Source organism: Toxorhynchites rutilus, chromosome 1, assembly GCF_029784135.1.
Source record: "Toxorhynchites rutilus septentrionalis strain SRP chromosome 1, ASM2978413v1, whole genome shotgun sequence".
In the NCBI taxonomy this organism is placed as follows: Eukaryota; Metazoa; Arthropoda; class Insecta; order Diptera; family Culicidae; genus Toxorhynchites; species Toxorhynchites rutilus.
The window spans coordinates 161152185-161164216 of NC_073744.1; the positions used below are offsets into that span (position 1 = coordinate 161152185).

The following is a 12032-nucleotide window of genomic DNA, read 5'->3' on the forward strand; positions in this document are numbered from 1 at the left end:
CACTCTTGCAGGTATAGCATCCCTCATGAGTGTATCTTGGCGTTGGGAACATTTAAATCCAACAGTGTTTCCACTTGTTCAGGTGTTATTCTCAGCACTGCTCTGTACTCTCGGGGATCATCATCGTATAATTTCTTCAATATTGCCCAAATCCTTTTGCCTTTCTGCTTTTTTCGGATAGTACCTTCAGTTCGAAGAAATTCAGCACAAAATATTTGTATACACAGTTAACGTGTATTTCGCGATAAAATTGTATGATGATAAATGCGACTGAAAAACCTGAGACGAAAACTGCCAATAGAGAAGTCGATTTCAATCATCTGTCAATTTCGGACCTGATTGCTGTTTCTGACTATTTGATGGACATTTGTAAAATCACCTGGCATCCCTGGTAAACCCGTACTGCAGAATCTAGATTCGCGCCAGCAGCTCACACTGTGTGAACGGACAAAGCGAGTCAACCAATTGTCAAGTGAGTTCACCGGCTCAGTAGCTGTTCACTGTCAAGTCAGCTACTAGTACCGTATAAATGGGTTAACGCTTTCGTTTTCAAAACTTTGAATTTACACACCACTATAGAAATGAGGAACGTAGTTCTACGTCAAAACACATGACCTCCCTATAACCAGTAGACGTCAAATGATTTTTGCGTTACGCCCTTTAGACACAAAGAGAGGATATTCAAAAACAAAAAGCCGGCTGCTATCGATGTTATCGCTTGTTATTATTTACATTTTACTATCTACGCTAGCAGCTAGTGCTATCAATGATTCTATCGCCACTGAGGAGAGGTGAGTGCATAAAATAAGGTGGACTTTGGGCTGTTAAGATTTTTTTGCAGTGGAAAATATACTCTATTCTAGTTCTTTGAAAACACAACAGTGCCATAGTGCCGGCGGAAAGTATGTTCCTTGCACGCACGCCCGGAAGCTATTCCAGAGCGTTAATTTGTAGCTTTCTCTTACCACTTAGAACCAATTTCTTGCCATCACCACTCAAAGCAATGTCAACCGAGGCACCCCAGCAGTACCAGTCGGGCACGCATTCAATTGCGTACGTGACAACCCCGAACGAAAACTCCGCCAAGCAGCTGGCCCGAAAAATAGTGGAACGCAAACTGGCCGCCTGCGTAAATGTTATACCGGGACTGACTTCAATCTACGAATGGGAGGGCAAAATCCAGGAGGATCAGGAATACTTGCTGATGATCAAAACGCGCACCACCCGCGTTGACGAACTGTCCAAATTTGTCCGAGAGAACCACCCGTACAGTGTGGCCGAGGTTATCTCGGTGACGATCGAGAACGGCAACCCACCCTACCTGGATTGGTTGAGCAAAACGGTTCCCGAGAAACAATGAACACGAAACAAGGCACATGAATGTTGCTTGTTTATTATTTATTTAAAAAAAAACAGTTAAAAATTGTAAATTGTAGCTTTTGTTATTCTGGGGGAAAAATACTTATCAATCGTTTTCTGTTGACTACCACATTAAATTAGCATCGAAGCTTGGAAAAGTAGTTTTGCTCTAAGACTGTTGTGTTGAATTTATTTATTCTTTTTCCTGTCATTGAAATGTTGATGTTGTTCGGCATCATCTCCATCTTCAACCAATTCGACAGCGCACTGCCGCGGGAACCAGCCCCGTATCCGCCGTGGTTTGTGGGAGTGCTCCATGTGCTCAACCTTTTTCTCCTTTTGCGTTTTTCCGACTTTTTTACCACCGTTTTTGCCTTCATGTGTCTCCAGGTTTACTTTCTCTCCGAAGAGCCAATGTCTACAAGAATTAAAATGTTATCATAAATTGTAAAAAAGAAACTGCGGCTGAACTAACTTCTTCCAGCGTGTCACTCGGACCACATCACCAACAAACAATTTGATGCGCGGTTCGTCGGTCAGAGGCGGACTAAGACAAACCTTGTACCCTTGGGTCCACAGAGGCATCCAGCTTCCAGATACGGGCTTACTGATAGTATATGTTCGGGTCCTGGCGCGTTTTTCAGTTTTCTGAAGAATCTGCTCTTGCTATCGATAAATTGGAACGGTTATTCATCTACACCACATCAACACGACCTTTTCTATTTACCGTTAATGTGAACTGATCACATCCCTCGGCAACAGCCCACTCGACTCCATTGCCAATGGACGAACACGTCCAGCTGGCCACCTGTTGTACATTTTTCCACTTGCCCAGATCGTAAGGATAACGGAAGCTCTCGTCTGTGCCTTCCCGTCTATGTCTAGCCTTCTCCACGATCCAATCCTCGATTCCAGTGCGATTGTTCAGAATGGCCCGAACTTGGAAGAACAACAGCATCCCAACCGCAATTATAACTCCGATCGCGAGACCAACGTTGAACACACCAAATATCAGACTCCACAGTCCCAGTAGGACGGTCGCCTTCGAGTACTGCCCATAGTATACGTACCAATCCCGGTATAGCCCGGCGTACAAAGACCCGGATAGAATGAAGGTCGCGTGGGTACAACCGGCCACCGCGAACGCTAGAAAACACGTAAAGTACGCATGGTTCGCCCATCCAACGCAGTGGTTAATCCACGGGCAGTGATGGTCCATCTTGATCACACACCGATCACACTTGCGGCAGTGATGCGAGCGGGGTGCTTTGAACCCCTCACAGCTGTAACAATACTGGAGCCGCTGTTCGTCGCTCGGGTTCTTCGGGTGCCATCGGAGCGGCAGGAACTTGGGTCCCACCAATGATGCCATCACAAAGTTGAACCCCGTACTGGCGGAAAGTAGCAGGAAGATGCTCTGATTGATGAAACCTCCCACGGATTGATGCGGGGGCCACCACATTGCGTTCATGTACAGTGTCATGAACGTGATCGATTTTATAATGCCTGGGGGCGGAAGGGAACAGAGGGGCGGTAAATGAGTATGCATCAATTGAAGGCTGAGTGCGAATGTATTGCCACAGTTTTAAGGCTTGAAACATTTAGAATCCGGAATCACAAAACCAGTTGTATCTCAAGATTGGTTAAAGGTACAAAAAAATGTTTTTTTTCTATCAAATGCAGATAATTTATTATTCTTAAAAAAACCCAAAACAAGATTCCTTTGCAATTTTGATGAACTTCCGTACTTTTCTTCGGATACCCTCAATCGAAGTTTGGACTTTCTGTTGGCCAACCTCAGCGGCCATTTTATTCAACTATCTCTCCATGTCTCTAGCATCCCGAGTGACATTGGCACCCTTCTTCAATTTCTGCATGACAATTGCCGAATATTTTTTGATTGGGTAGAATTGGGGTCAATTGGGAGGATTGAGGTCTTTTTCAATGTAATCGACCCTATTGTTACGGCACCCAACGAAGCACCCCTCGACTGTATTGGCAGCTTGACAAAACTGGCCAAAACTCCACCTGACTTTTGTGAGCCTTAATAAACGAAAGGAGACGTTTCTGCAGGTACTCTTACCTATACATTTGGAGTCCATTGTCTTGTTTGTGACGAGAACCTTGGTTTTCTTTCCAAATCCCTTGCCAAATCAAGAACTTCTTGACAAATTTATCAGCGAAAACGAACTTAAATTTGCTGAGGACATCTCCTCTGACAGTGGGCTTATAGAATTTCAGACCTGAGAGCTATCCAGAAATAATCTTCACGTACGTTTCTTCATCCATCAACATGCATCCTTCGTACTTCGTTAAAACCTTGTTGTACAACCTTCGAGCGCGTATTTTGGCCACCAGATTTTGCTTCAGCGTCCTTCTCACGATAACCTTCTCGTATAAGGATTCTCTGGATGGTACTTTGGTTAGAATTGTCAGCTTCCGATCATAAGTTCCACTACGACACGTCCTCTGATCCAACCGTACATCAGTTGTCCTTTCACGGAAACGTTCGATTCAGCCAATTTCAACGATTTCGCGATTTTAGTACCTGACAACGCTTTATTTTTAATGTGGGTGTCCAAAATCAAATTTCTTCTCTCAGCTTCCACCCTGCACAACTTTTTTTCTTCAGTTCATTTATTATTCATATATTAGACACAATCGTATAAGCTTCGAACAAAGATCAATTTCGTTAGCGCAAACATCAAATGGACAAACAACGCTTGTCATTATGTAATTGTAGAACATATGCGAATTGAATTTCCCGAATTTTCCCATTTTCCTTCAGAATTTTCCGAAAACTTTCAATTGTCATGTTTGGTTGGAATATGCTTGGTTGAAATATGTGTATTATTTTTACGGGTCCCCCTCTCCATTCCAGAAGAGGGAGGGGGATCATACCATCAAAGAAACATTTCTCGTATCCAAGAACCCTCACATCCCAAATTTGGCTCCATTTGTTTGATTAGTTCTCGAGTTATGTAGAAGTTTGTGTTTCATTTGTATGGCAGCCCCTTGCCTTTAGAGAGGAGGAAGGGTTGTCAAACCACCATATAAACAATTATTGCCCCCTAATTTCTCCTTATGCCAAATTTGTTTCCGTTTGCTTGATTAGTTCATGAGTTATTTTTTTCATTTGTATGGCAGCTCTCCACTTAGCGAGGAGGGGAGGAGTAGGAGTATGGTTCTCGAGTTATGCAAAATTTTGTGTTTCATTTGTATGGTAGAGAGGGGGAGGAGCGTCGAACAACCATAGAAACGTTTATCGATCCCTAAAACCTGTATATGCCAAGTTCATTTTCTTTTCTGACAACAAATTGTACAAGAAGTTATGTAAAATTCCAGGAAGTCCACATCTATGCGAGTTGTCTGACATAATTTCTAGTTGTCTGACCTAATTTCTATTTCTATCAAAAGGTCCCTTAAAGTCCAGTAATACTGAAACGAGTTGCTCCTTGCGCGCAAAGGCTAGTTGAACATCTGTGGAAAGCAGCGCTAGACAATCATCTGTTTCATTGTACTTGCGAACCCCAAATTGTTTACTTGATAGCAAATTATTTGTTTGGACCCATTGATCGAGTCTTCGAAGGAACATTTTCTTCAGCAATTTTCTAATGCACGAAAGCATAGCAATCGGATGGTATGAGTTATGGTCAGACGCTGGCAGTCAGGCTTTTGAATTGTCATTTCTTTGACCTGTCTCCATTCAGGCGGAACAATGTTGTTTTCTAGTAGGGATTTGAACAAGTCTAGCAAGGGTCTCTTTCCGATATCGGTTATATTTTTCAGAAGAATGAATTTAATTATATCGCTTCTGGGTGAAGATTTGTTCGATGAAACAAGAGTCATAGAGAATTCCAGCATTGTGGTCTGTCCAGAGGTCCACCACTCGAAGAATATGTTGGACTGGAACTGAGTTTAGACAGACCTTTTTGCGCGAAATCGAATATCCATCGGTTGGAGTATTCTTCACTCTCGTTGGTAGATGTGCGGCTACGCATGTTACGAGCTACCTTCACAAGGTGCGTATTGAGGTTTCACGAGCAAGCCCTTCAATGATATTGCGCCCGTAATCGTGTTTTTTTTTTTGCTTTAACTAATTGTTTCAGTTGTAATTCAAGCTTCGAATATTCCTCGAAATGTGTGGATGTTCCATGTCTACGAAAAGCTTTGAAAGCGCCAGATTTTTTCAAATAAAATTTTGTGCATTCATCGTCCCAACCAGGAGTGACTGGTTTTCTTTTAAACGAAGCATTTGGAACTTTTCTTTTTTGTGCTTCCAGTGAGCTTTTATACATCAAATCGACGAATAATCGATATTCTGCCAATGGTGGAAGTATATCCATTGATTCGACACCGATTGTTACCGTCGATGCAAATTTTTGCCAGTCGATGTTCCTTGGTAAGTCAAATGGAACTCGAGATGGTTCAGTGGATTGCGGGCTACACTAGATTAACACATTGATTGGCAAGTGATCGCTACCATGGGAATCATTGATGATATTCTACTAACAATCTAATGATAGCGAACTTGAACAAAAAGAAAGGTCGAATCGACTTTCTCGAGCCGAAGGTTTTTGAGTTCGTGTCGCTCCATCAGTGTTCAACATAGTCAAGTTGAAATTGTCACAACAATCGTAAAAAATAGCCGCTCTAGCGTCATCATAAGGATCGCTCGTTCATGTTACCCAGAATTAGAAATGGGGACGAGAAAATCGAGACTAGATTCCAAAGTTGACTACGGCTAATGTTAGTATTTGGAGGAACGTATACTGAAGCTATGCAAAGTTCTGCATTCTTTGCAGTTATTTGACACGCGACAATTTCAACGTCCGATAGAGCTGGGAGAGGAATTTTTTAGAAAGAGTAGCACTTTTTGAGTTCTGTGTCAAAAGAAAGCCATGTTTCAGAAAGGTCGAAAATATCACAGTCATAATTTTGAAGTAAAAATTTGAACGAGTCTAGTTTAGGCACTGGACTACGGCAGTATCATTGTAGCACAGTGATCATATCTTCCACTATATTAGGTGAATTATCCATCGAATGATATGATTGATGCAAGGAGGGGTCATGAAACAGTCAATTGCTTAAGATAAGATTTCAGAGATGGAAGCAAAGCAGGTACAATATTGTACGTGTTTAATAGGAAGTCCACAATGTCCAAAAAAGGTATCAATTCTTGCTCGAACGTAAATTTCCAACGAGAAGATCACGGAGCAGCATCTTTATTTCTCTCTTTTCTGGGTCATTACCCAGTAAAATCCTTACTGCAACAAGGAATAAGCTGAGGAGCCTTCAAATTCGTTTCTTTACCATTACCCTTGGAATATGGACAACCTTTTGAAGGTCATTTTAGCTTTCTTACGGTGCACGTTTGGCGAAGAGAGTTTTCTTTTTGATGATTCATCCATTATTGAAGATTCTGGTGCAACATAGTGTCACCCTCATACAAACAAGCGCACAGGAAACAAACAGACGCACAGAAAAAAAACACTCTTTACCTTAACATAGTTTGGGAGAACACAGCCTGTGAAAGTCACCCGAAAAGAGTTTGAGGGCTTTTAAACCTTTTGGTTGTCTTCCAAAGATGCTGAATGCAGTTGTCATCCAGAATCTTCACAAACTCACCAATTGGCGAGTTTTTAAAACAACCCGATGCTTTTTACAATTCTTCAACACTCAGACTCGCATCGGAGACTACGCCTTTCTCTCTCCGAATCTCGAGAAGGAGTGCAAATGGGATACTCCCTATCAAAAACATAATGGTCAACAATCTTTTTGGCCACATTATAAGTCGGTGCTTCAAGGCAGTATTCTAGTCTGGAAATTTGAAAAAAAAATCCATTTTTTTCCTTCATATTTCTGTAGTTTAGGCATTCAGTAATATACCCTAGAAAGAACTTATCGAAAATCCTATTATTTACCGAGTTAGAGTCATTTTAGTGATGCGGTATCTAACCTGCTACGGCCATAACAATGAATTTCAAACGCGTTTTTCTTGAAACTAGCTTTTTTTTTTCAAAACTGGCGTACACGGAAAATCAAGTTATACTGCAGGCATCTCCCTATCGCATGAACCTCAAGAAAAAAAGATATTTTTTTAAATTTACTATTTTTAGAAAATCAAGAAATGTAAGAAAAAACGTTTTGAACCGCATTTTGTTTTTAAAACGGCCGCCATTTCGTCAAAAAAGATGTTTTCGACTTGTCCGAGGTTCATGCGATAGCGGCATCTTTACTGATTCAAATTTTGTCCGATTTTTTTTTGTTTCAGATAACAAGAAAGGCTGGAATCGTGTACGTCATGTCACAACTTTTTTTAACCCTCTCACTTCATCAGCTTTTCACTATTCTAGTTATGAATATTTTTTTCTCCGTTCAATTTGTGTTTGTTTGTTGAAAGATAGATAAACAAATAATCAAAATAGACATAAACAAATAATCAAGATAGATAAACAAATAATCAAAATATTCTTTATTTTATTTTTACGGAGCTCGCAAAAAAGTCCGAAACTCGTGTCTCTACACTAGAATATCCCCTTAACGCGTAGTTTGTCCGGACTCTCTTTATGTATCGAGATACTCCGGAAACTTACGCAGCAAAACTTTTGAAATAATTTACTTTGGCGAAAAATCAAAGATCGTCGAGGAATGACCACAAATTTTTCAAAATAAAAAGGATCAACGTAAAAATTTTACCGCTGAAATTTACAGATTTTCCAAACAATTTGCTTCAGAGAAACTACACAGGCCTACTTCGATCGCTTCTTGAAAATGAACAGTGATTCCGGATTCTAAATGTTTCAAGCATTGAATACCTTTAATTGATTTTCGACATAACAAAATCTAGCTAATTTTTGCATAGTTTCTATTCCTAGTGTGTTGTTTACATTCTACCAATTGCGTAGCTTCGCGGCGTGGTTTGGGAAACCTGAGCTGGTCCCATAGTACTTTAGGGAAAATAAAGAAAATATCGAGACTGGAAGGGAAGCAGCAATCCAAAGAATGTAGCAAGCGCTTAAAGCCAAATAAAAACGAAATCCAAACCACTTAAAACCGCTGTTGATTCGAATTCAGTTTCATGCAACTCTACTGGATTTCGTTTCCAAGCACATGATCCACAGTCTTGTCCTGGGCTACTGAAAAGGGTTAACTAAGAGAGAGCCAGAGAATAACGAAGGATGTAAATGACATGCCCAGGAAGTAGAGAAAAGTGACGAAAAGGTACCGATTTGTCACCGAACATCTTCTGAAATTTATTCTGTTATGTGTGAACTAATCTATACACGTTTCTTTTCAGTCAATACATCCAATGTTGTAGGTAATATACTCTATGGCAATAATTTAAGCATTTTTTTTATTGAACGCAGAATTCATAGTTAAAATTGTACCGTATTATAACCACTCCCTTAATGTGAGATTGCCCTCGCTTTCCAGGTGGTGTTATTCAAAATTTAATCAACGGACTAATTACCATCGGTCATGCGGAACTAGCCCCTCAAAGCTCAACTCATCAAGTAATATCAAATACCTTCTGGGGGAATTACAGCGACCAGCAGTTTGGTGGTGCTGATGGCAGCTTATTGGGCTGAACAATTATAACGATTCGCATGCATTCATCAGGCTCAAATTATTTCTCCATCGTTCACTTCTCAAATCGAGCGTGGGAAGGCCAGAAAGGAGTCGGAATCGCGTTGAAATAATAACTGTGCAATCATTATTATACCGTTTGGGTGGAATATGATTGCGACATGTATAATCGACAACGCTAACAATATTCAAAATTTCATCTAAATATGCAATTTTATATTAACCCGAAACTTCTACATTTTACACAATATTGAAGTGAATTACAATCATTCCCAATGTATACTTACTGATAGCGGTTATGGGTCCCCAGTGAAAGAACCTCCAAAATACCGCTGATGTTCCGCTCGTCATGATGCACAACAAACACACGTTTGCGTTCCTTCTGCGTTCACTCGGCTGCAGTCAGTGCATATAAGTACATGAATCACGCACGGTAAATCAGGGCAAAGTGAAAAAAGTACCTGCAAACGAAACAATCCTTACAAATGTTTTTACAATCGTCCTTCGAATACTCACCAGGAGTACTCGGAATTCAAGATAGACAAAAAAATACCAGCAAGCACTGTGAGTCACTTTCTTGCGCTAACTGTGAAGCAACAAATTGCTTCTAGCTAACAGCGGCCGCCGTCCCAACAATGTGTGGCAGGTGTATCTGAATTGATGCCCCCTCTTAAGCTTACCTGCTGTGACACCAGTCACGCAATGAAAGCAGAATTGTGTGTAGACAGGGACAGAACGGACAGAGCACCAAAGTGTTGTAAACATAACAAACAATACAATCATATTTTCGGCCGTCATTTTGGCATGTACTAGGGGTCGGTCATAAACAACGCTACGTACGTGGCCTAATGTCGACCTTATCGATATTAGCTGTAAAATAGGTAGAATAAAATTCGCGACTGAGAAGCTGCGCACATGAAAGCTACCAAATCTTTGCAAACATTAATAGAATGTATATATTTTCTGTACCGTGACCGCTCAGCAATATTGTAATGTCACAAGTGGGCTAGAAATATTGTGGCGCGGGAAATTTCCCTATTCCTCAAATTTCCAACCAGGATATGCTGATGAATGTAATAGAGAGCAAAAATTGCAAAAGTTGAGTTTGCCAAAGCCAGCGAAAACGCCAGAGAAAACACTTAGTAAGTCCTTCAAGTTCTGGTTTACACCACGATAGATACAATACGGTAGCGCGACTTGAGAGAAAGGCCTTTCAGCCAATCGGTGATGGAGGCATTTTTCCCGCGTTTTGCAGTTAGAGCCGTCGGTTAATTATTCGATTGTAAGGTTTCTGGAATTTCAAGTTTTCCTATATCTAATATTCTTTGTTTCTGTGTTCTTGGTTAACAAAAACTTAATGCCTGTTTTTGATGGGGCATAAAAAGATGATATAAAAGGATATCTAGGAACTCCCTGCGACTTGTTTTATCGTCGATATTGTTCAGCTCATATATTATAGAAAAAACCCGAAGCTGTAACTGTAAAAATAACCATAAGCCACCGATTAATTTATAATTTACAGTTTACAATTCTTCCGCAAGTGCATTTATTGCACAAGTGTGTATATGCGTGACCATTATATTTAGTGAACAACTATACGAATGTCAAACATTTGTACTTTACTTTTGCACGTATGAATCTAACGACGAGTATATCGGCGAATAATATATGAATCCATTCAATCCGGTGACAAAAGGACTAAAATCAAATAAGAATAGTCCGAAAATGATATAATGCATTATATTTAATAAATATTCCACGCCACTCACATTAATTTATACATTTCATTGAACAATATTCTAAAATAGGAAAAAAAGTCACTTGTCCAAAAAAGTTACTCCTGTACGCGCGTTGGTGTCTCAGACCGAAGGTGGTGAAAAAGTGATATACGTCCCCTTCGTACCAACTTATACGATACGCTAAACGATGATGAACAACGAATGACGAAGCTAGAGAGAATCGCAATGTCGTAGTGTTGATGTTTTCTGAGAAATGAACGAATTATTGATTTCTTGGTCTCTCAGACCTATGCGCGAGTATAGGAGTGTTAACCGTCATGGTGTTTCGTCGAAATTCTTCGGATATGCTAAATCATTTACGGTTAAACCATAAAAATGATTCCCTGTTGGTGGAAGAGACTGGGAAGAAGAATTCAGGGTCTGCAGGAGTAAAATGCGGACTTAAAGAAGGTGGTCTCAACTCCCGTTCTAAAATAATAGTATTCAAATTCAGCGTACCGAGGAAAATATACCATACTAGTGGTCAATGATTCTATAAATGTACCTCTTTTGAACTAGTAGCTATAAGAACCAAGCAGAAATATTCAAACAAATCAGCTATTTCATTCAACATTCAAAGAACAGGTAATTTTGAACAGAAAAAAATTTATGTTGGTACAATAATAATATTGTGCATTATTCTCATTGTGTACTTTTTTTTTTCAATCGTCCTCAAAAAATCATGAAATGGTAAATTCACCAATATACTAAAATACCATTTCATTCAAAAACAATTATTCTGCACCATGTTTATTTCAAAATAATATTTAGTGTAACTTTTAAAATTATGACATCATACTTTTTTATTACAAATATGTCTGTTCTTTTTGATTACAAGAAATTAATATTCGCTCGGTTAATCGAATACTGAGAAACAATTATTCGAATGAATCGAATACATATTTAAAAATGACCCCACGATTAATCGACAATTGAATAAACGAAAAATTTAGACATCTCTATTTGCAGTCAAACCCCTTTCCACAGTCCTCTGTATATTTATACCGTTTCCCCTCGCGCACTTATTGACGATACGGTCACACCTTTATTCCACACATCTTGGTTTACACAGTCGGTGCCTGAAGGCCCATTTATACGTTGCTAGTAGCTGACTTGTCAATGAGCAACTACTGACCCGGTGGACTCGCTTGACAATTGGTTGACTCGCCTTGTCCGTTCACACAAGGTGAGCTGCTGGCGAGAAATTAAATACTACGGCACGGGTTTACCAGGGATGCCAGACGATTTTTCAAATGTCCATCAAATAGTCAGAAACAGCAATCAGGTCCGAATTTGTCAGATGAT

At 40.0% G+C, this 12032-nt stretch overlaps 2 protein-coding genes across 7 annotated transcripts; one reads left to right on the top strand and one right to left on the bottom strand.

Moving 5' to 3' along the window:
- Positions 1 to 578: 578 nt before the first annotated feature.
- On the top strand, positions 579 to 1517 carry LOC129762345 (protein CutA homolog). 5 transcript variants are annotated; one of them, XM_055760545.1, is made up of 3 exons: positions 579 to 791; positions 864 to 902; positions 955 to 1517. In XM_055760545.1, exons 1-3 carry the CDS (start codon positions 640 to 642, stop codon positions 1358 to 1360), a joined length of 597 nt encoding a protein of 198 aa, XP_055616520.1. In that variant the 5' UTR covers positions 579 to 639; the 3' UTR covers positions 1361 to 1517. The 5 variants fall into 5 exon arrangements, with proteins under 5 accessions (XP_055616520.1, XP_055616523.1, XP_055616521.1 ...); XM_055760548.1 differs by having other exon boundaries at positions 585 to 791; positions 842 to 902; XM_055760546.1 differs by having other exon boundaries at positions 589 to 791; positions 973 to 1517.
- LOC129762344 (palmitoyltransferase ZDHHC6-like) lies at positions 1378 to 9717 on the bottom strand. Of its 2 annotated transcripts, none has more exons than XM_055760544.1 (5): positions 9630 to 9717; positions 9237 to 9410; positions 2087 to 2865; positions 1835 to 2025; positions 1378 to 1777 (listed from the first exon to the last, which is right to left on the bottom strand). In XM_055760544.1, the coding sequence occupies exons 2-5, from the start codon at positions 9298 to 9300 to the stop codon at positions 1549 to 1551; spliced, it is 1263 nt and encodes a 420-aa protein (XP_055616519.1). In that variant the 5' UTR covers positions 9301 to 9410; positions 9630 to 9717; the 3' UTR covers positions 1378 to 1548. The 2 variants fall into 2 exon arrangements, with proteins under 2 accessions (XP_055616519.1, XP_055616518.1); XM_055760543.1 differs by having other exon boundaries at positions 9466 to 9694.
- Between the last annotated feature and the right edge of the window lie 2315 nt (positions 9718 to 12032).